The sequence below is a fragment of the Pleurodeles waltl genome, chromosome 4_2, assembly GCF_031143425.1.
Source record: "Pleurodeles waltl isolate 20211129_DDA chromosome 4_2, aPleWal1.hap1.20221129, whole genome shotgun sequence".
NCBI classification, from domain to species: Eukaryota; Metazoa; Chordata; class Amphibia; order Caudata; family Salamandridae; genus Pleurodeles; species Pleurodeles waltl.
The window spans coordinates 57,071,878-57,095,959 of NC_090443.1; the positions used below are offsets into that span (position 1 = coordinate 57,071,878).

At 48.2% G+C, this 24,082-nt stretch overlaps 1 protein-coding gene across 6 annotated transcripts in view; it reads right to left on the bottom strand.

Moving 5' to 3' along the window:
- Positions 1 to 24,082, bottom strand: part of EIF4B (eukaryotic translation initiation factor 4B) — a 520,800-nt gene that overhangs the window by 314,828 nt on the left and 181,890 nt on the right. For all 6 annotated transcript variants that reach the window (XM_069230641.1, XM_069230644.1, XM_069230643.1 and 3 more), the window contains exon 8: positions 11,578 to 11,763. In XM_069230641.1, the coding sequence (XP_069086742.1) occupies positions 11,578 to 11,763 (186 nt within the window). The remainder of the gene's footprint in view (positions 1 to 11,577; positions 11,764 to 24,082) is intronic.

Sequence of the window (24,082 nt, forward strand, 5' to 3'; positions counted from 1 at the left end):
CTTGGATATGCAGCTTTTAGGTTCCTGGAGGGTCCAGTTGCAGTTCCGGAGTCCAGAAGTAGAAGGAGAGGTTGCAGGGGAGTCCTGCTGGAATCTTGCAACCGATTTTAAGAACCAACCCCAGAGGAAGACCCTATATAGCCCAAAGAGGGGGGATTGGTCACCTAACCAGGTAACTACTTATCAGAGGGTGCCTCTGACGTCACCTGCCTGGCCTGGCCACTCAGATGCTCCCCAGAGTTCCCTGCCAACCTTGGAATCAAGATGGCAGAACCCAGGGACCCTCTGGAGGTGCTCTGAGCACCACACCCTAGGGGTGGTGATGGGCAGAGGGTGGTAACTCCCCTTTCCATTGTCCAGTTTTGCGCTAGAGCAGGAACTGGGGGTCCCTGAACCGGTGTGGACTGGTTTATACACAGAGGGCACCAAATGTGCCCTTCAAAGCAAACCACTGACTTGGGGAAGCTACCCCTCCCGAGCCAGTCACATTTATTTCCAACGGGAGAGTGTGTTACCTCCCTATATGCCTTACTGGACTTGAGAAGATCAAGCAGCAGGAGGGCAGAAACATGTCTGAGGGGTGGCAGCAGATGGGCTGCCTGAAAAACCCTGAAAGGCTGGTGGTAGAAATGCTGGGGGTCCTGCTAAGGAGCCCCCAGAGTGCATGGAATCATACTTGCAACAGTATTGGGGTATGATTCCGACATGTTGTATACCAAGCATGCCCAGGTTCTGAGTAACCATTATGTAGCTGGACATAGGTAGTGACCTATGGTCCAGTACACATATAAAATGGCGTCCCCGCACTCAAAGTCCAGTAAAATGCTGATTAAATTTGTGGGGGAACCGCTGCAAGTGCAGGGGTGCCCTAACACACAGGTACCTGCACCCTGTTCTCTGGGCTGAGAGGGCCTACCATAGGGGTCACATACAGTGAGTGACCTGTAGCGAACACGGGTGCGTGCACCCAGTTCATGCAGACTGCAATGGATCCTAATGAACACAGTCAAACACTGACAACAGGCAAAAAATGTGGGTAACCATGCCAAGAAAGAGGGCACTTTCCTACACAACCCCATCTCCCCCCCCAAACCAAGGACAAGGCGGCTAACCTTGCCCAGATGAGTCTTCATTGGCTAATTGGAAATATCTGGAGAGTCCATCTGCATTGGGGAAGTTAATCCCAGGACCATGTTCGACTGTAAAGTAGGGATATGGATCACCTCAATTTGGGGTTTTCTCCTTTCATCTGAATGAGCCATAGAAGAAGGTGCTAATGGTCTGTCTGAACAATGAAGTACGTGCCAAACAGGTATGGTCTCAGCTTCTTCAAGGCCCTGACCACAGCAAAAGCCTCCCTTTCTATAGCTGACCAACCGTTCTCGCTAGGGGTCCACCTTCTGCTGATGAAAGCATTGGCTGATTCCGGCCCTCAGTGTTCAGCCAAGAAAGAACTGTCCCCACCCCTACCGCTAAAGCATCAGTTAGGACAATGAATGTCTTGGAGTAATCAGGGCTTTCTAATGCTGGCGCAGAGCACATGGCCTGTTTAAGGTCCTCAAAAGCTTTTTGACAGCTAGCTGTCCATAAAACTTTCTTGGGCATCTTTTTGGATGTGATGTCATTAAGAGGGGCTCCAATGGAGCCATAATTCTTAATGAGCCTCCAGTAGTACTCAGTGAGGCCAAGGAAGTCTCTCACCTGGATTTGTGTTGCAGGGGGAGCAGAGTCTAAGACAGTCTGGAACTTCCCCTGCAATGGTTGAATCTGGCCTCCACCTACCAGGTGACCCAGATATACAACCTTCCCCTGCCCATCTGGCACGTAAAGGCCTTGATAGTGAGTACAGCTCTCTGCAAGGCCTCCAAAACATTCCACAGGTGGACCAGGTGGCCATCCCAGGTGGAGCTAAAGACAGCTATGTTGTCGAGATAAGCTGCACTATAGGCTTCAAAACCTTGAAGCACTGTATTCACCAGCCTCTGGAAAGTGGCAGGAGCATTCTTCAAAGCAAAGGGCATAACAGTAAATTGATAATGCCCTCCAATGGTTGAGAATGCAGTTTTTGGTTTTGCATCCTGTGACAATCTGATCTGCCAATATCCTGCAGTCAAGTCAAATGTGCTTAGATACTTAGCAGATGCCAGTGTATCTATCAGCTCATCTGCCCTAGGTAAAGGACGATCATTAGTCTTTGTGACTGGGTTGAGCCCTCTATAATCCACACAGAACCTCATCTCCTTTTTCCCATTTTGTGAGTGAGATTTTGGTACCAGCACCACTGGGCTAGCCCAGGGGCTGTCAGAGTGCTCAATCACTCCTAGGTCAAGCATCTTTTGCACTTCAGCTTTGATGCAATATCTAACATAATCAGATTGACTGTAAATTTTACTTTTAACAGTTCAGAGAACTGGCCTACGAGGTTTCTGCAGTTGTCCTTCTGAGACTCAGAAAGGCAGTCTGCTAGGACCATTCCGTCCACTGAGCCATCAGCTGCAGCGGTGGAGAAGAGATCAGGGATAAATTCACTCTTCTTCCTGTCTCTGATCAGATGCCATGAGCAGGGTCAGATCAGCCCTGTCATAGTAGGGCTTAAGGCGGTTCACATGAAGCACCCTGAGGGGGCTCCTTGGAGTGGTCAAGGTCCACCAAATAGGTGACCTCACCCTTTTTCTCCACTATAGTGTGGGGACCACTACATTTGTCTTGGAGTGCTCCAGGGCTCACACTTTGTCCTGGCTGGAACACAGTTAGGACAGTCTTCTGATCATGCCACTGATTTTGCAGTTCTTGGCTGGCCTGAAGGTTTTTAGTGGCCCTTTTCATGTACCAGGCCATCCTGGATCTGAGACCAAGTACATAATCCACAATGTCTTGTTTAGGGGGTTTGAGAGGTTGCTCCCACCCTTCCTTTACAAGTGCAAGTGGACCCCTAACAGGGTGACCAAACAGAAGTTCAAAGGGGCTGTAGCCCACTCCCTTCTGAGGAACCCCCCTGTAAGCAAACAGGAGGCATGATAATAGGACATCCCATCTCCTCCTGAGTTTTTCAGAGTCCCATAATCATACCTTTGAGAGTTTTTATTAAATCTCTCAACAAAATGATTGGTTTGAGGGTGGTAAGGAGTGGTGAACTTGTAAGTAACACCATTTCCCTGCCACATGGCTTTGAGGTATGCAGACATTAACTTTGTACCTCTGTCTGACACCACCTCTTGTGTAAAGCCCACCCTGGAGAAGATTTCCAAGAGGGCCTTTGCCACTGCAGGAGCTGTTCTGGATACCTGGTGGTGTGGTCCACCACCACCAGTATAAATCGGTTTTTAGAAGCAGTGGGAGGGTCTGGGGAGGAGGAGGCAACAATATCCACCCCAACCACAGAGTGGAATTAGGGGGCCTTTGGAGTGCCATCTGTTTTAACACTGGCTTGACAGGTGACACAGAAGCAACAAAACTCCTTTGTATCTTCAGACATGTGGGACCAGTGAAAGTGTGGAACAAGCCTGTCCCAAGTCTTGCTTTGCCCCAAGTGAACTGCCAGGGGTACGTCATGTCCCATTTTCAACAAAAACTCTATACTGCAGAGGTACTGCCAACATCCTGGTGGCACCAGGTTTGGGTTCCCTTGCTTCGGAGTATAGGAGATTGCCCTTCCAGTACACCATGGGGGTGCCACTGACATCCCCAGCTTCCTGAATGACAGCTTGCTGTCTTAACCTTTCCAGTTTGGGACAGGTGTGCTGTGCCCTACTGAACTACTCCCCGGCAGGCCCCCCTGCACCTTCAAGTTAAGCTGTATCAGCTTTTAACCCTTCAGTAGATTGATTCCTCCTCCAGAAAGGGGGAATCCTCACTGGAGGTTGGGTTAGGGGGCAACTTTTTGCCATTCCTACCCTTGGCTTTGGGAACTTTTGGGCCATTGTTCCAGGCTCCAAAATTCCACTTTCTTTTTGGCATGAGCCCTGTTCAAAGCAAAAATATGCCCTGGGATGCCCAGCATTGCTGCATGGGCCTCCAACTCCACTTCAGCACAAGCTGAAATCTCCAAGTAATTCCCCAAGAGACACACTACAGATAAGTCTGTGGACACTAAAACCTTCTTTGGGCCAGTAACGCACGCTCCTCCCCCACCCCCCACTTATCAAAACAACAACTGCTGTGGGATGGCATACATTGTTGTTGTGGGAGTCAGTCACTTGGTACTGCTGACCAAGTAGGTGTTGCTCAGGGGACACCATTTTTTCCAGTCACCATAGTGACACTGGCACCTGTGTTCCTTTAGGCCTCTGCCTGAACACCATTTATCAAGGGCAGCTGCCTGTGCTTACCCATATTAAGGGGACAGACAGCAAAGGTGGCAAAATCAATGCCCCATCTGAGACTAAAACAGCCACAGTAGTTTCTCTAAGCCAGTACCCACCACACTTCCTAAAGTGAGCCCAGCTACACCCTTGGAATTGATATTGCTGCCTGACCCACCACTACTGTTGTTACTAGGGGCACTAGTGGTAGAGGTGGGGGCTGTAGTGGTGGCTTGTTTGGTGCTTTTCTTAAGGCAGGGGCTGACTCCTGGCATATGGGCCTTGTTCCTACAGCCCTAGCACCAACGATTTTTGCTATGGGAAGATGAAGAGGATTTGGACCCACCCCAGAGGAATTTTGTGGGCCTGATGAAGACTCTTTAGTTTTGTCCCCACCCTTGTCCTGAGACTTACCAGTTTCCTTTTTCTTGTCCTGGTCACCCCCCATTGTGAGCCTTTCTGCTCACCCTTGTTCTGACCCATTTGTCTGCCTTCTTTCCCAATTCTTGGGGCGAGGTCAGATCGCAGTCCACCAAGTACTGGGGCAATAATTCAGATACATAGTTGTTCAGTACACACTCTCTTAAAATCAGATTATACAAGCCCTCAGTCTCTGACTTTGCTATCACGTAACCAGCTCTCCAAAGCTTTTAAAGAGCAGTCCACAAAATCAACCCAATCTTGGGAGGACTCTTTCCTGATCTCCCTGAACTTAACTCTGTACTGTTCAGTGTTAAGGCCAAATCCTTCTAACAGAGCAGACTTTAAAACTGTAGTTGTCAGCATCCTCCTCTGACACTAAGCATATCTGTAGGAAGTTGGCTCTGTATGTGCTATTTCTAAGTAAGGAATAGCATGCACAGAGTCCAAGGGTTCCCCTTAGAGGTAAAATAGTGGTAAAAAATAGATAATACTAATGCTCTATTTTGTGGTAGTGTGGTCGAGCAGTAGGCTTATCCAAGGAGTAGTGTTAAGCATTTGTTGTACATACACAGACAATAAATGAGGAACACACACTCAGAGACAAATCCAGCCAATAGGTTTTGTTATAGAAAAATATATTTTCTTAGTTTATTTTAAGAACCACAGGTTCAAATTTAACATGTAATATCTTGTTTGAAAGGTATTGCAGGTAAGTACATTAGGAACTTTGAATCATTTCAATTGCATGTATACTTTTCAAGTTATTCACAAATAGCTATTTTAAAAGTGGACACAGTGCAATTTTCACAGTTCCTGGGGGAGGTAAGTTTTTGTTAGTTTTACCAGGTAAGTAAGACACTTACAGGGTTCAGTTCTTGGTCCAAGGTAGCCCACCGTTGGGGGTTCAGAGCAACCCCAAAGTTACCACACCAGCAGCTCAGGGCCGGTCAGGTGCAGAGTTCAAAGTGGTGCCCAAAACGCATAGGCTTCAATGGAGAGAAGGGGGTGCCCCGGTTCCGGTCTGCTTGCAGGTAAGTACCCGCGTCTTCGGAGGACAGACCAGGGGGGTTTTGTAGGGCACCGGGGGGGGGGGGACAAGCCCACACAGAAATTTCACCCTCAGCGGCGCGGGGGCGGCCGGGTGCAGTGTTAGAACAAGCGTCGGGTTCGCAATGGAAATCAATGAGAGATCAAGGGATCTCTTCAGCGCTGCAGGCAGGCAAGGGGGGGCTTCCTCGGGGAAACCTCCACTTGGGCAAGGGAGAGGGACTCCTGGGGGTCACTTCTGCAGTGAAAGTCCGGTCCTTCAGGTCCTGGGGGCTGCGGGTGCAGGGTCTTTTCCAGGCATCGGGACTTAGGTTTCAGAGAGTCGCGGTCAGGGGAAGCCTCGGGATTCCCTCTGCAGGCGGCGCTGTGGGGGCTCAGGGGGGACAGGTTTTGGTACACAGTCGTAGAGTAGTCCGGGGGTCCTCCCTGAGGTGTTGGTTCTCCACCAGCCGAGTCGGGGTCGCCGGGTGCAGTGTTGCAAGTCTCACGCTTCTTGCGGGGAGATTGCAGGGGTCTTTAAAGCTGCTCCTTTGGATAAAGTTGCAGTCTTTTTGGAGCAGGTCCGCTGTCCTCAGGAGTTTCTTGTCGTCGTCGAAGCAGGGCAGTCCTCAGAGGATTCAGAGGTCGCTGGTCCCTTTGGAAGGCGTCGCTGGAGCAGAGTTCTTTGGAAGGCAGGAGACAGGCCGGTGAGTTTCTGGAGCCAAGGCAGTTGTTGTCTTCTGGTCTTCCTCTGCAGGGGTTTTCAGCTAGGCAGTCCTTCTTGTTGTTGCAGGAATCTAGTTTCTAGGTTCAGGGAGAGCCCTTAAATACTAAATTTAAGGGCGTGTTTAGGTCTGGGGGGTTAGTAGCCAATGGCTACTAGCCCTGAGGGTGAGTACACCCTCTTTGTGCCTCCTCCCAAGGGGAGGGAGTCACATCCCTAATCCTATTGGGGGAATCCTCCATCTGCAAGATGGAGGATTTCTAAAAGTCAGAGTCACCTCAGCTCAGGACACCTTAGGGGCTGTCCTGACTGGCCAGTGACTCCTCCATGTTTTTCTCATTATCTCTCCTGGACTTGCCGCCAAAAGTGGGGGCTGGGTCCAGGGGGCGGGCATCTCCACTAGCTGGAGTGCCCTGGGGCATTGTAACACGAAGCTTGAGCCTTTGAAGCTCACTGCTAGGTGTTACAGTTCCTGCAGGGGGGAGGTGTGAAGCACCTCCACCCAGAGCAGGCTTTGTTTCTGTCCTCAGAGAGCACAAAGGCTCTCACCGCATGAGGTCAGACACTCGTCTCTCAGCAGCAGGCTGGCACAGACCAGTCAGTCCTGCACTGAACAATTGGGTAAAATACAGGGGGTATCTCTAAGATGCCCTCTGTGTGCATTTTTTAATAAATCCAACACTGGCATCAGTGTGGGTTTATTATTCTGAGAAGTTTGATACTAAACTTCCCAGTATTCAGTGTAGCCATTATGGAGCTGTGGAGTTCGTTTTTGACAGACTCCCAGCCCATATACTCTTATGGCTACCCTGCACTTACAATGTCTAAGGTTTTGCTTAGACACTGTAGGGGCATAGTGCTCATGCACATATGCCCTCACCTGTGGTATAGTGCACCCTGCCTTAGGGCTGTAAGGCCTACTAGAGGGGTGACTTACCTATGCCACAGGCAGTGGGAGGTTGGCATGGCACCCTGAGGGGAGTGCCATGTCGACTTAGTCATTTTCTCCCATCAGCACACACAAGCTGGCAAGCAGTGTGTCTGTGCTGAGTGAGGGGTCCCTAGGGTGGCATAAGACATGCTGCAGCCCTTAGAGATCTTCCCTGGCATCAGGGCCCTTGGTACCAGAGGTACCAGTTACAAGGGACTTACCTAGGTGCCAGGGTTGGGCCAATTGTGGAAACAATGGTACATTTTAGGTGAAAGAACACTGGTGCTGGGGCCTGGTTAGCAGGGTCCCAGCACACTTCTCAGTCAAGTCAGCATCAGTATCAGGCAAAAAGTGGGGGGTAACTGCAACAGGGAGCCATTTCTTTACAATATCCTTACCCTTGTCAGAGAGGGAGAGCCAAAGAATAGCAGCCCACTGTTTCTGGGGGACCTTCTGAACTTTACAGGCCTCTCCAGAGCAGCACAGCACTACTGATTGTCACCCCCCACCTTGTATGGGGGAACAACCTTACAAAGATTTCTGGAATCAAGAGAGTCCTCCCTGACCCTAGGTTCCCCGAAACCATTGTTACTGCTTCCACCAATCGGTGCGAACCCTAATCCCTGCCTCCCTCTCTCTCCACTGCCAAGGCCTCCCTGTCTAGGGCTAGCTGTTGCTGCTGCAGCCTAATACAGAGGTGACACGAGTGGCAGGATGAGGATCTGTCTCTAGGTTTGGTAACCCTCTGAACTAGTCACCTGGGAACAAAGATAGGCCTACTGACATGGCCACCCTTGGAACTACCTGTAGTGCTCCCAGCTACACTATGGGGTTTACAAGAGACCCTGTGATCCTATGAGGAACCCTCCTGACTCACCTCAGTATTCACATGCTCTCTAACACAGGGGCTAAGACTTCCTCCTCCTCCTGGCTACCAGCTTGTTCCTGGTCATCCTGGAGGAGCATTCTAAGAAGCAGAGTTTTATTAGGGTTCCTCCCTGTCTTAAGGTTCTTACTCTTGCACACTTCCCTCAATTCCTGGAAGGTGAGATCATCATAGGGACAATCCATGTTCTGAGATGTGATAGGTACTGAACACCTGTTAGAGTGTTGTAGGGTGTGCCCATCCGCCCTAACTTCTAGTCTCTTTTTAGGGAAGTTTGGGGCAGGGGCTATTCCAGGCCCCTCTTTTAACCCAACTTTAAGAGACTACCCCTGCTACAAGGCATAAGTGTAAACCTAACTAGTAAGGTTATAAGTTTAGGAGTCACAGTATCTATTCGTACTTAGCAAACATATGGAATTATCGGTGAGCTACTGTTTTTCAAACTTTGACTGCTCCAACAAGAACTGCTATATAATGAGAGGTGGCCTGGCTCTGCCTAGGACATTTGTTCTGTAAGAAATAAGGCAGAGATTCTTTAAATTCAAATTATGCAATGAATTTTATGGTACAATGGCATCTTGATAGGAAGATCGGAAATAACTTTTGGAACACAAAAGGCACTGGTCATCAGGGGAACCTTGTTGCAATGGAAACTTATGTCGTTCAGTACAAGGAGCTTGACTCATTCACCCTTATTAATTTAAAAGCAACATTTTAGGTTTAGTGTTTCAGATATTCCTTTTTCATAGACTTGAAATGTAGTTCAATCAATCTGAAAGGAAAGAAGCAAGAGCAGGCTTGGAGGGCCTGCAATTAAGGCCTGCTAAGAAATGTTTAATCACTGGTATTTTTTTTAAAAAGTTGCCTGAAGGAAGTGGACAGTAAGAAGCAATGATAGCCAAAAGTACCTTATCAGAGATTAACTGCAAGTGATTTTTAGGCAGAAAGAATGTAAATAAGACCTTTTTCTTGCAGGCAAAAGTCTCTTATTATGCAGATCCTCTATAGGCAGGTGTGCCCTACAGTGCATACCCCCTCAGTGCCCCTTACATACTCTGCAGAGATAACTGGAGTGTAGGGCATACCTCTCGGCGCTCTTGCATACTCTGCAGTGATTGCTGCGGAGTATGGAAGGGCACTGAGGGGTATGCGCTGCTGTACATTTGGTATCTGGCAGCACTATTTCTGTGCGCAAAGTGCATTCATGTTTAGACGTGAGGGTGCATTTTGCACTAAGAAAATTGTGCCAAATGCCCAATGCCGCCCCATTGTGGAATTTCACAGAATCTTGTGAAATTTTAATCTAATTCAGCAGAATCAAATTCTGCCAATTGTGCCCAACACTAATCCTTTTGCCCTCTAAAGCATATAAATAACCTGTGGGAGGGTGTCTGGCTTTCTTCACAATGGCTAAGCTGACATCAAGACGGTTTAAATGTCATGTAGAGAATCCGACAGCCATGTGGTTAAGTTCAGCAAGAAACAGCTGGAGTGGCGAATCATTGCTGTCTCCTGTGTGATCTAATGGCTGCATAAGACCCAGGTACTACAGGTACTACAAATTGGAAAGGAAAGTCTTGATCCACGAGAATTTTTGGGGCTTTGTATGGCTTGGAATAGGAGACCTCCTTCAGGAGATGTGGAATTGGAGGAGATATATATACAAATTCCAGAGACCAGTGTTTCCAAACAATATTTTCCTTAAAATAAAGTTCTGGCAACCTGAAGGCATAGCCTGACTGTTAGAAATGCCATTCTTAATTTTCTTCTGTGCTGAACATGTACATACTCTAGCATCACCATGATGTCAACACTTTGGAGAGAACCGCACTTATTAGCACCCACTAGCTCTGTTCTGGAGGTGTCTTCCAAGTTTGTCCGCTTTTAAATCTCAGCAATAGCATTGCCCATAAGCTTACAAATTTTCAACCACAGACAGTGTGTCAGATTGCCTGAACGTCCTTCGAAACAACGCTGGACCTTTCTCCTTCCTTTTGTTCAAGCAATGGACAGGGGAGATGTGATTCGTCTTAGGATGAGGACCTCAGAAGAGTTAGTGACACACAGAACATATTTCATAACTAAAGCCCCAAATGCTTTTTTCTGAACTTCCCCTTCACATTAAGTAAACAGCACTCACATGGCTAAAAGAAAATCTTATTTCATAAAACAAGTCCAAATATTGTGTGGAAAATTAAGCTTTGGAGACTTCACACTCCCGAAATCTATTTTTTATAACTAGGATGGATACTGAAGAGACCTCTTTAATACCCCTTGATGCCCAAATGTGCAAGGAAAGATAAGGGATGTCAAACAAAAACTGGTCATCACAAAAACAAGTCTTAGAGCCCCATTTGGTGAGTTAAAGGCTGCCATCACCGTCTGCAATACGAGTAGATTTCAAAAGGATATGGTATCCAAAAAGCCTAAGTACCATCATTATTGCCCTGACAAAAGGACTGGATTAGAGACGATAATCTGCATGATTAATCTCTTGGCATTAAAGATGGGTAATTTCAGAGCAGAAAAAAAAAAAGGAAAAAAGACTAAGCAGATATTTACCAAAAACAGTGCAGAAGAGGCTTATTAGAGGAGGCCACACACATTTCTATTGCCCTCACTCTTAGACCAAAAATCAAAAGAAGCAGAACAGAAATGGTTCGCTCAGTTGGTAAAAGAATGACTGAATAATGACAATGACCTGCAACCAGAGTATATGTAAAGTGCTGCTTTCCACAGAGCTGGACTTAGATCCCAGGTGTTAACACATTCCAAATTACAATACATAGCCCAACCAAAGAGGAAGCACCCAAAGTGTCAAACTATATGCTGCATAGGTTTGTTATAGCGACCTCGGTATTAACTAAAATAATAAAACAAAAGCTCACTGTATGACACCCAAGAGTTGCACATGACCAAATTATCAGACAGAGGGACAACAGTTCAAGAAGGTAAAGTTTGTGCAGATTAAACGTCCTGTTGTGTACACATTAATAAGGAAAATGGCAGATTTAACATTTAGAAGATTCAATTGTAGGCAATAAAAAAAAAACAAGGTCTGGGAATGCATTGAAGGTTGCAAGTCTGATGTGAGATCAACAGTCCAAAACAAGTGAAAAGTGTAATTGGAAAGACAAATTAGAAAAGATAATTCAACAGCCAACTTAAACAGTCTCAAGTTTGCCAGTAAAGGTCTAGCAACTGCCATCTCTGAAAGTGATATCTGGCTGTAACCCCAGCCCAAACATCTTACATTTCACAACACCCTCCAGCAGAGGACACCTACCTCTCTCCTCTCGTCGGAAATCATCCCTGGAAGAGTCAGTCCACCTGTCCCTGTCGTCACGCCGCTCTGATCGATCACCATAGCGGTCTCCACCGCCCCTGTAATCATCCCGCTTCTCATAGTCCTGCCGGTAACCAGTGCCAAAGGCTCTCCGACTGCCCCGGGAGTCGTCAAATCCTCCCCCGCCTGAGAACAACAACAGACATCAGGTTTCCACAGCCTGTGATTGGTTCAAAGAAATGCATCATACACCAAAGGAACAGCCACATGCAGATCGCCAAACAGTGCCACCAGAGATAGGCAAGGGTTATGCTAACGACAAGTACCAGATAAGAAGAGCACACAATTAAAAATAGATACATAGAAACTTTACTATCTCCACCCCAATTCTGCAGTACTAGTGCCTCTTTCCTCAAGTACTTCAGAGATGCTCTGCAAATATATACTGCCTAGTATAAATAGCATCACCTCACCTACAAAGACACGGGCTAACACCAATATTCTGAATCTTCAAAACAAGTCAAGCGGAAATGCTCCAGCAATATACATTATTAAAAGCAAACTAAAAAACGTCTGGTACCTCTAGCTCATACACTCCCGAGTGCTAGAAATCAGACCACAGAAACCACTATACACTTCACAAAGCCAGACATGCATCAATATACCAACCACCCATGTCACAAGAACCAACCACATTCCAGCACCAAAATAGGTCTCGTTTGATGACCTCATCAACTACGATACAGCTAGTGCTTAATATTTGCAGTCTTTTTTGCAGTTATAGAATTATTTATTCTAGGTCCAGTTCTAGGCCGGTGGTGTCATGAACATGATGGATAAATCTGCACCAATATTAACAAACATACCAGCAGAAAGACACTCCTCCACATTCTGATCTGCACCCATAACACCAAGCTATACTAATCGATCACTATAGGCTGCTTGCTTAGATTACAATGAGCTGGGGAGGGAGAGGAAAGCAGGGGGCTAAGTCAGGAACTGTATTTGGCAGTGTGAGTGTCACGTACACCCTGCTCACCATGGTCATGCTTCCGGGCCCTGACTAGACCCCAGTGCAGAAAGATAAAAGCACACACAGAGAGCCTGTCAAACAGTCATTCAAAATGTCTACTCTCCCCTCACCCCATCCTAAAGGACAGGTATATTATTTTTAAGACAAAAAAGAACAAGACCTTGTGGAAAATAAAAAGGCCTCGTTGAAGAAACTGATGTCTCAGAAGATAAAATTAAAAAGCTTGCAGACAAAAAATACAAGTACTCAGTAAGAGACAAAAAAGGTACTGGTATTTGGTCTTGACATTTGCTCTTGACTTCCAGTTCTTTTTTCTGTGGTTAAAAAAAGGTATTGGTGCATGGCTGCCATCACAGCGACAATGAGGTGAACTGCTGTGGTTTAACTGTAAACTAGAGGATACAGCAGAGAAACAACCCATCCAAACAAGGAAAAGTTGGACCCTGAAGGCAAGAGTGCAGCAACTGCAGTGCCATGATCTTTCTGTAACAAGACACGTATGCCGAATATTTTGGAATGTCGATGAAACAGGCTTTAGACGATGAGGAGAAACAAAGATCGAGCACCAAGGATCGACAAGGAATCCGAGGAGACACCCGAGGGTTGCACTCAGCTGCCTCCCAAGGAGCCCAGAGGATCAGCTGGCCTGGGAAGGTGAGTAAACTGACATCACAAGATGTGAGCTGCGGGACCCGAAAAGGGGGCAGCATGAAGAGATGCAGGGCCACCTGTCACTGATACCCCAGACAGTGCAAGACATTGCTGTCGGTGCCCCCAAACCACCTGAAAATCAAGTGCAAGAAGGTTGCAGGCTAATGAAACGTTGGGTAATCTAAGAAGTAGTCTCAACTGGGGGGGCAGGGGGAGGACTATGGTGAGGAGACTCTCAGTCGACTGTTGCCATCTTAAAGATTCTGCCTACCCTCTAGCAGTACAAGGTTTGGAATTGGATGATGGTTTTGACCATATACACAAGAGAAGGACATCTGCTGATGTTTGAACTACTGGGAAATTTGTTCTAGAGAAATGATGCAGAAAGGAATGCAGACCTCCCATAGCTCCACTTTAACATAAAACTCCGCTCCAGGGCACACCTGGAGAAGCCTCACCAGGTGGCTAAACTAGGGTCGGATTTTTCAGAGACACAACTCACTGAGGATTCTTGCCTCCTTTCATGTGAGAAAAAAAAAAGGAGGGGTATAATTTGTCTTGCTAATTCATATCTCTAAAGAAAAATCAAATAAACAATGTGGTGACTAATTACTTCATCACCTTTGCTGGACAAGAACACTGATTTAACTCTCCCACCACAATTTGCGATCTACTCGACAGGCAGTAATTTGTCTCCCAAGGCCATCACCAAGATAGCCTTGAGGTCCAGTCTCATGACCTTTGAAAATAAACTGAAGAGAGAGTGGACCTATAAAAACATGGTGGATTTTAAAACAGAGTTGTGATATAACACCGACATGCTCAGGAATGATGTGGACTCCAGGATACTAGAGGACGAGCCAAAGACATAACTGAATGGAAAAAAAGCAGGCTAAGAGCATAAATCGAGGCTGTGCAGGTCGCAACAGAGGCTATTATCCTCAGGTGTGAACTTCAACAGGTCAAGATTCCTTCTTGCTTCTTTGGTGCAGATTATTTCTTGCCAACCCCAGAGGATGCACAGCTGTGGAAATGTTGCAACTGCTGGAAGGAGCCAGAAAAACAATGTTGCAAGGCAAGGTTGTCTCAGGAGTTGCAGGCTTATATGGTTCCTGAAGAGTCCAGCAACAGTTCCCGAGGCCAGGAGCAGAAAAAGTTGTTGCTGAAGAGTCCAGTTGGAGTCTTGCATGCTGAATCTTGGGACCCACCCAATAGGGAGTCCCTAAATAGCCCTACCAGGGGGGATTAGTCACTGTAGGAAGTTGGCTCTGTATGTGCTATTTCAAAGTAAGGAATAACATGCACAGAGTCCAAGGGTTCCCCTTAGAGGTAAGATAGTGGCAAAAAGAGATAATACCAATGCTCTATTTTGTGGTAGTGTGGTCGAGCAGTAGGCTTATCAAAGGAGTAGTGTTAAGCATTTGTTGTACATACACACAGGCAATAAATGAGGAACACACACTCAGAGACAAATCCAGCCAATAGGTTTTGTTATAGAAAAATATATTTTCTTAGTTTATTTTAAGAACCACAGGTTCAAATTCTACATGTAATATCTCATTTGAAAGGTATTGCAGGTAAGTATTTTAGGAACTTTGAATAATTACAGTAGCATATATACTTTTCACATAAAACACAAATAGCTGTTTTAAAAGTGGACACAGTGCAATTTTCACAGTTCCTGGGGGAGGTAAGTTATTGTTAGTTTTAGCAGGTAAGTAAATCACTTACAAGTCTCAGGTTTGGGTCCAAGGTAGCCCACCGTTGGGGGTTCAGAGCAACCCCAAAGTTACCACACCAGCAGCTCAGGGCCGGTCAGGTGCAGAGGTCAAAGAGGTGCCCAAAACACATAGGCTTCAATGGAGAGAAGGGGGTGCCCCGGTTCCGGTCTGCCAGCAGGTAAGTACCCGCGTCTTCGGAGGGCAGACCAGGGGGGTTTTGTAGGGCACCGGGGGGGGGGGACACAAGTCAGCACAAAAAGTACACCCTCAGCAGCGCGGGGGCGGCCGGGTGCAGTGTGCAAACAAGCGTCGGGTTTTCAATGGTTTTCAATGAGAGACCACAGGATCTCTTCAGCGGTGCAGGCAGGCAAGGGGGGGGGGCTCCTCGGGGTAGCCACCACCTGGGCACGGGAGAGGGCCTCCTGGGGGTCACTCCTGCACTGAAGTTCCGTTCCTTCAGGTGCTGGGGGCTGCGGGTGCAGGGTCTTTTCCAGCCATCGGGATTTCAGAGTCAGACAGTCGCGGTCAGGGGGAGCCTGGGGATTCCCTCTGCAGGGGTCGCTGTGGGGGCTCAGGGGGGACAACTTTGGTTACTCACAGTCTCGGAGTCGCTGGAGGGTCCTCTCTGAGGTGTTGGTTCTCAACCAGTCGAGTCGGGGTCGCCGGATGCAGTGTTGCAAGTCTCACGCTTCTTGCGGGGAGTTGCAGAGGTCTTTAAATCTGCTCCTTCGAAACAAAGTTGGTGTCTTTTTGGAGCAGGGCCGCTGTCCTCGGGAGTTTCTTGTCTTTCTTGAAGCAGGGCAGTCCTCTGAGGATTCAGAGGTCGCTGGTCCTTTGGAAAGCGTCGCTGGAGCTGGTTTCTTTGGAAGGCAGAAGACAGGCCGGTAGGACTGGGGCCAAAGCAGTTGGCGTCTTCTGTTCTTCTTCTGCAGGGGTTTTTCAGCTCAGCAGTCCTCTTTTTCTTGTAGTTTCAGGAATCTAAATTCTTAGGTTCAGGGAAGCCCTTAAATACTAAATTTAAGGGCGTGTTTAGGTCTGGGGGGTTAGTAGCCAATGGCTACTAGCCCTGAGGGTGGGTACACCCTCTTTGTGCCTCCTCCCAAGGGGAGGGGGGTCACATTCCTATCCCTATTGGGGGAATTCTCCATCTGCAAGATGGAGGATTTCTAAAAGTTAGAGTCACTTCAGCTCAGGACACCTTAGGAGCTGTCCTGACTGGCCAGTGACGACTCCTTGTTATTCTCATTATCTCCTCCGGCCTTGCCGCCAAAAGTGGGGCCGTGGCCGGAGGGGGCGGGCAACTCCACTAGCTGGAGTGCCCTGCGGTGCTGGAACAAAGGGGGTAAGCCTTTAAGGCTCACCGCCAGGTGTTACAGCTCCTGCCTGGGGGAGGTGATAGCATCTCCACCCAGGGCAGGCTTTGTTACTGGCCTCAGAGTGACAAAGGCACTCTCCCCATGGGGCCAGCAACATGTCTCGGTTGTGGCAGGCTGCTGGAACCAGTCAGCCTACACAGATAGTCGGTTAAGGTTTCAGGGGGCACCTCTAAGGTGCCCTCTGGGGTGTATTTTACAAAAAAATTTACACTGGCATCAGTGTGCATTTATTGTGCTGAGAAGTTTGATACCAAACTTCCCAGTTTTCAGTGTAGCCATTATGGGGCTGTGGAATCCGTGTTTGACAGACTCCCAGACCATATACTCTTATGGCTACCCTGCACTTACAATGTCTAAGGTTTGGCTTAGACACTGTAGGGGCACAGTACTCATGCACTGGTGCCCTCACGTACGGTATAGTGCACCCTGCCTTAGGGCTGTAAGGCCTACTAGAGGGGTGACTTATCTATACTGCATAGGCAGTGTGAGGTTGGCATGGCACCCTGAGGGGAGTGCCATGTCTACTTGTTTTGTTCTCACCAGCACACACAAGCTGGTAAGCAGTGTGTCTGTGCTGAGTGAGGGGTCCCCAGGGTGGCATAAGATATGCTGCAGCCCTTAGAGACCTTCCCTGGCATCAGGGCCCTTGGTACCAGGGGTACCAGTTACAAGGGACTTACCTGGATGCCAGGGTGTGCCAATTGTGGAATCAAAAGTACAGGTTAGGGAAAGAACACTGGTGCTGGGGCCTGGTTAGCAGGCCTCAGCACACTTACAATTCAAAACATAGCATCAGCAGAGGGGTAACCATGCCAAGGAGGCATTTCCTTACAGTCACTCTACTGGGTGACCACCTATCAGAGGGTGTCATTGATGTCAGCTACCTGTCCTGACCAACCAGATACTCCCAGGGGCCTCGGCACATCTTGCTTTTAAGATGGAAGAATCAAGTGGCCACCTGGCGGAGCTCTGGGCACCACCCCTGGGGTGGTGATGGACAGGGGAGTGGTCACTGCCCTTTCCTTTATGGGTTTTTGCACCAGAGCAGGGACCATGGGTAACTGGACTGGTGCAAACCGGATTATGCAAAGAGGGCACCAAATGTGCCCTTGAAAGCAAACCAGTGGTGTGGCGAGATTACCCCTCCCCAGCCATGTAACACCTATTTCTAAGGGGAGAGGGTGTTCTATCCCCTCTCCCACAGGAAATCCTATCTTCTGCCTTCTCCTGCTTCAGCTGGTCAAGCAGCAGGAGGTCAGAAACCTGTCTGAGGGGTGGCAGCAGCGTGGGCTGGCCATAAACCTGGGAAGACTGGTGGGAGCAATACTGGGGGGGGGGGGGAGCCCCCAGAGTGCATAGAATCATGCCACCAATACTGGCATCAGTATCAGGGTATGATTCCAACATGTTTGATACCAAACATGCTCAGGTACGGCGTTACCATTATGTAGCTGGACACAGGTATGTGTCCAGTACATGGGTAAAATGGTTTACCCGCACTTACATTGGTGGATCAGCGGTTAGGTACAAGACTTTGCATTTGCTGGACTACTCAGCCAATACCTGATCACACGACTAAATTCCAAAAATTGTCATTAGAAACTGATTTTTGAAATTTTAGCTATTTTTCTAAATTTGTAAAAGTCCTGCTAGGGCCCTGTGTTAGTCCCTGTTAGCATTTCTTTTAGAGTTTAAAAGTCTTGTAAAAGTTTGGATTAAGTTCTAGAGATAGTTTTAGATTCTTAAAAAGTATGCCAACTTTTAGAGAAATAATGTCTGCTGCAGAAGAGACAGCTCAACCTTACCTGCACCTTAAGATGTCAGAGCTAAGGACTCTCTACAGAATCAAGAAACTTAAAACTGGTTCAAACCCTACCAAAGTACAGCTCCAGGAGCTCTTGGCAGAGTTTGCTAGAGACAACCCCTCTGAAGATGTCCTTATAGAGGAAGATGCTAGTGAAGTGGAGGACAATTTCTCCCCTTCACTCCTAGTTAGGGAGAACAGGGTTCCTCCAACCCTGACTCCACAAGGGATAGTCAGATGTTGCTTCTCACAGGAGAGTCCAACAGCTCTGGAAGCATTAAGGGCAGCCTCAATGAAGATGACCTCCTGCTAGCCAGGATGGCCAAGAGATTGGCTTTGGAGAGACAGCTCCTAGCCATTGAAAGGGAAAGACAAGAGATGGGCTTAACTCACATCAATGGTGGCAGCAATTTAAATAGGGTCAGAGATACTCCTGGCATGCTAAAAATCCCAAAAGGGGTTGTAACAATATAAGAAGATGGTGATGACATCACCAAATGGTTCACAGCTTTTGAGAGGGCTTGTGCAGCCAGAAAAGTAAACAAATCTCACTGGGGTGCTCTCCTTTGGGAAATGTTCACTGTAAAGTGTAGGGATAGACTCCTCACACTCTCTGGAAAATATGTAGAATCTTATGACCTCATGAAGGCTACCCTGATTGAGGGCTTTGGATTCTCAACTGAGGAGTACAGGATTAGGTTCAGGGGGGCTCAAAAATCCTCGAGCCAGACCTGGGTTGATTTTGTTGACTTCTCAGTCAAAATACTGGATGGTTGGATTAATGGCAGTGGTGTAAATGATTGATGGGCTGTACAATCTGTTTATGAAAGAACACCTTTTAAGTAATTGTTTCAATGATAAACTGCATCAGCATCTGGTAGACCTAGGTCCAATTTCTCCCCAAGAATTGGGAAAGAAGGCAGGCCATTGGGTCAAGACTAGGGTGACCAAGACAAAAGGGGTCACAAAGAATCCCCAGCGGAAGAGTATTGAGACATCCAAGGGTAAAAGTAAAGAGTCTTCTACAGGGCCCCAAAAGCCTGCTCAAGAGGGAGGGTCCAAAGCCTCTTCACAATCCTCATTTGGGTACAAGGGTAAACACTTTGATCCCAAAAAGGCCTGGTGTCATAGCTGTAATCAGCAGGGACACCAAACTGGAGACAAGGCCTGTCCCAAGAAAGGTTCCACTTCTACCACTACTCCAGTTAGCACTGGAATAGCCAGTCTCCAGGTGGGATCAACAGTGTGCCCAGAGCAAATTAGGGTTCACACTGAAGCTACATTAGTCTCGGAGGGTGGGGTGGACTTAGCCACACTGGCTGCCTGCCCCCCCCCTAATATGCAAAAATACAGGCAGCAACTCTTAATTAATGGGACTAGTGTAGAAGCCCTGAGGGATACAGGTGCCAGTGTCACAATGGTGACAGAGAAACTGGTTTCCCCAGGACAATATCTGACTGGACAAACTTATCCAGTCACCAACGCTGACAATCAGACTAAAGTACATCCCATGGCAACTTTAGAATGGGGAGGGGTCACTGGCCTGAAACAGGTGGTAGTCTCCTCTGCTATCCCAGTAGACCGTTTGCTTGGAAATGACCTGGAGTCCTCAGCATGGGCTGAGGTAGAACTCAAAACCCATGCAGCCATGCTGGGTATCCCTGAACTGGTGTGTCAAGACAAAGGCACAGTGCAAGGCTCAGGGTGAAAAAGAGGTGTTGGAGCCTGGAATAATGGCCCAACCCTCCAAGAGAAAAGAAAAGAAGACTGGGGAACCAGCTTCAACACAGCACAAGAAAAAGAACCTCTCTTCCCAGGAAGAAGTTCTGACCTCTGAGGGAACTGAGCCTATGGAGTTAGAACCGTATCAGGTTGAACTCTTAGGCCCAGGGGGACCCACAAGGGAACAGCTGTGTAAGGGGCAAGAAACCTGTCCCTCTCTTGAAGGCCTTAGGCAGCAAGCTGCTGAAGAGACCAAAGGAAAAAATCAGTGGAACAGATAGGGTCTATTGGGAAGATGGACTCCTTTACACTGAGGCAAGAGATCCCAAACCTGGTGCCACTAGGAGAGTGGCAGTGTCTCAGGAGTTTAGGGAGTTCATTCTCACCTTAGCCCATTATATTCCACTTGCTGGGCATTTGGGACAAACTAAGACTTGGGAGAGGTTAGTCAACCATTTCTATTGGCCCAACATGTCCAAGAAAGTAAAGGAGTTTTGTGCCTCCTGTGCCATCTGTCAAACCAGTGGTAAGACAGGTGGCCATTCAAAGGCCCCCCTCATTCCACTTCCAGTGGTGGGGGGCCCCTTTGAAAGAGTGGGAGTGGACATAGTGGGTCCACTTGAACCTCCCACAGCCTCAGGGAATCAGTATATCCTATTAGTAGTGGATCATGCTACTAGGTACCCTGAAGCAATTCCGCCTTAGGTCCACTACTGCCCCTGCAGTAGCCAAAGCACTCAAAGGTATCTTTACCAGAGTGGAATTTCCTAAAGAGATGTGTCTGACAGAGGTACCAACTTCATGTCAGCATACCTGAAACACATGTGGAATGAGTGTGGGGTAAATTACAAATTCACCACACCATACCATCCACAAACCAATGGTCTTGTGGAAAGATTCAATAAGACATTGAAGGGCATGATCATGGGGCTCCCTGAAAAGCTCAAAAGGAGTTGGGTTGTCCTCTTGCCATGTCTGCTTTTCGCCTACAGAGAGGTGCCTCAGAAAGGAGTAGGGTTTTCCCCCTTTGAACTTCTGTTTGGCCATCCTGTAAGGGGACCACTAGCTCTTGTTAAAGAAGGCTGGGAGAGACCTCTCCATGAGCCTAAGCAAGAAAGAGTGGACTATGCACTAGGCCTATGTTCCAGGATGGCAGAGTACATGGAAAAGGCAAGTAAAAACCTTGAGGCCAGCCAACAACTCCAGAAGATGTGGTATGACCAAAAGGCTGTTATGGTTGAGTTTCAGCCAGGGCAGAAAGTCTGGGTTCTGGAGCCTGTGGCTCCCAGGGCACTTCAGGATAGATGGAGTGGCCCTTACCCAGTGCTAGAGAGAGAGTCAGGTAGACCTAGGCACTAGCAGGACCCCCAAAAGGGTGATCCATGTGAACCGCCTCAAACTTCTTCATGACAGGTGTAGGAAGTTGGCTCTGTATGTGCTATTTCAAAGTAAGGAATAGCATGCACAGAGTCCAAGGGTTCCCCTTAGAGGTAAAATAGTGGTAAAAAGAGATAATACTAATGCTCTATTTTGTGGTAGTGTGGTCGAGCAGTAGGCTTATCCAAGGAGTAGTGTTAAGCATTTGTTGTACATACACAAGACAATAAATGAGGTACACACACTCAGAGACAAATCCAGCCAATAGGTTTTTATATAGAAAAATATATTTTCTTAGTTTATTTTAAGAACCACAGGTTCAAATTCTACATGTAATATCTCATTCGAAAGGTATTGCAGGTAAGTACTTTAGGAACTTCAAATCATCAAAATTGCATGTATACTTTTCAAGTTATTGACAAATAGCTGTTTTAAAAGTGGACACTTAGTGCAATTTTCACAGTTCCTAGGGGAGGTAAGTTTTGATTAGTTTTACCAGGTAAGTAAGACACTTACAGGGTTCAGTTCTTGGTCCAAGGTAGCCCACCGTTGGGGGTTCAGAGCAACCCCAAAGTCACCACACCAGCAGCTCAGGGCCGGTCAGGTGCAGAGTTCAAAGTGGTGCCCAAAACACATAGGCTAGAATGGAGAGAAGGGGGTGCCCCGGTTCCGGTCTGCTTGCAGGTAAGTACCCGCGTCTTCGGAGGGCAGACCAGGGGGGTTTTGTAGGGCACCGGGGGGGACACCAGTCCACACAGAAATTTCACCCTCAGCGGCGCGGGGGCGGCCGGGTGCAGTGTAGAAACAAGCGTCGGGTTCGCAATGTTAGTCTATGAGAGATCTCGGGATCTCTTCAGCGCTGCAGGCAGGCAAGGGGGGGGTTCCTCGGGGAAACCTCCACTTGGGCACGGGAGAGGGACTCCTGGGGGTCACTTCTCCAGTGAAAGTCCGGTCCTTCAGGTCCTGGGGGCTGCGGGTGCAGGGTCTCTCCCAGGCATCGGGACTTTAGATTCAAAGAGTCGCGGTCAGGGGAAGCCTCGGGATCCCCTCTGCAGGCGGCGCTGTGGGGGCTCAGGGGGGACAGGTTTTGGTACTCACAGTATCAGAGTAGTCCTGGGGTCCCTCCTGAGGTGTCGGGTCTCCACCAGCCGAGTCGGGGTCGCCGGGTGCAGTGTTGCAAGTCTCACGCTTCTTGCGGGGAGCTTGCAGGGTTCTTTAAAGCTGCTGGAAACAAAGTTGCAGCCTTTCTTGGAGCAGGTCCGCTGTCCTCGGGAGTTTCTTGTCTTTTCGAAGCAGGGGCAGTCCTCAGAGGATGTCGAGGTCGCTGGTCCCTTCGGAAGGCGTCGCTGGAGCAGGATCTTTGGAAGGCAGGAGACAGGCCGGTGAGTTTCTGGAGCCAAGGCAGTTGTCGTCTTCTGGTCTTCCTCTGCAGGGGTTTTCAGCTAGGCAGTCCTTCTTCTTGTAGTTGCAGGAATCTAATTTTCTAGGGTTCAGGGTAGCCCTTAAATACTAAATTTAAGGGCGTGTTTAGGTCTGGGGGGGTTAGTAGCCAATGGCTACTAGCCCTGAGGGTGGGTACACCCTCTTTGTGCCTCCTCCCAAGGGGAGGGGGTCACAATCCTAACCCTATTGGGGGAATCCTCCATCTGCAAGATGGAGGATTTCTAAAAGTTAGAGTCACCTCAGCTCAGGACACCTTAGGGGCTGTCCTGACTGGCCAGTGACTCCTCCTTGTTTTTCTCATTATTTTCTCCGGCCTTGCCGCCAAAAGTGGGGCCTGGCCGGAGGGGGCGGGCAACTCCACTAGCTGGAGTGTCCTGCTGGGTTGGCACAAAGGAGGTGAGCCTTTGAGGCTCACCGCCAGGTGTGACAATTCCTGCCTGGGAGAGGTGTTAGCATCTCCACCCAGTGCAGGCTTTGTTACTGGCCTCAGAGTGACAAAGGCACTCTCCCCATGGGGCCAGCAACATGTCTCGGTTTGTGGCAGGCTGATAAAACTAGTCAGCCTACACAGATAGTCGGTTAAGTTTCAGGGGGCACCTCTAAGGTGCCCTCTGTGGTGTATTTTACAATAAAATGTACACTGGCATCAGTGTGCATTTATTGTGCTGAGAAGTTTGATACCAAACTTCCCAGTTTTCAGTGTAGCCATTATGGTGCTGTGGAGTTCGTGTAAAACAGACTCCCAGACCATATACTCTTATGGCTACCCTGCACTTACACTGTCTAAGGTTTTGTTTAGACACTGTAGGGGCACAGTGCTCATGCACTGGTACCCTCACCTATGGTATAGTGCACCCTGCCTTAGGGCTGTAAGGCCTGCTAGAGGGGTGTCTTACCTATACTGCCTAGGCAGTGAGAGGCTGGCATGGCACCCTGAGGGGAGTGCCATGTCGACTTACTCATTTTGTTCTCACTAGCACACACAGGCTTGTAAGCAGTGTGTCTGTGCTGAGTGAGGGGTCTCTAGGGTGGCATAAGACATGCTGCAGCCCTTAGAGACCTTTCTTGGCATCAGGGCCCTTGGTACTAGAAGTACCAGTTACAAGGGACTTATCTGAATGCCAGGGTGTGCCAATTGTGGATACAATGGTACATTTTAGGTGAAGGAACACTGGTGCTGGGGCCTGGTTAGCAGGGTCCCAGCACACTTCTCAGTCAAGTCAGCATCAGTATCAGGCAAAAAGTGGGGGGTAACTGCAACAGGGAGCCATTTCTTTACAACAGGGAAGATGTAAACATGTTAATGGTTACAGATGAGGACCAGGAAGCTGAGAGTGAACCTCTCCCTGATCTCCTCTCCACTGACCCTAAAGATGGC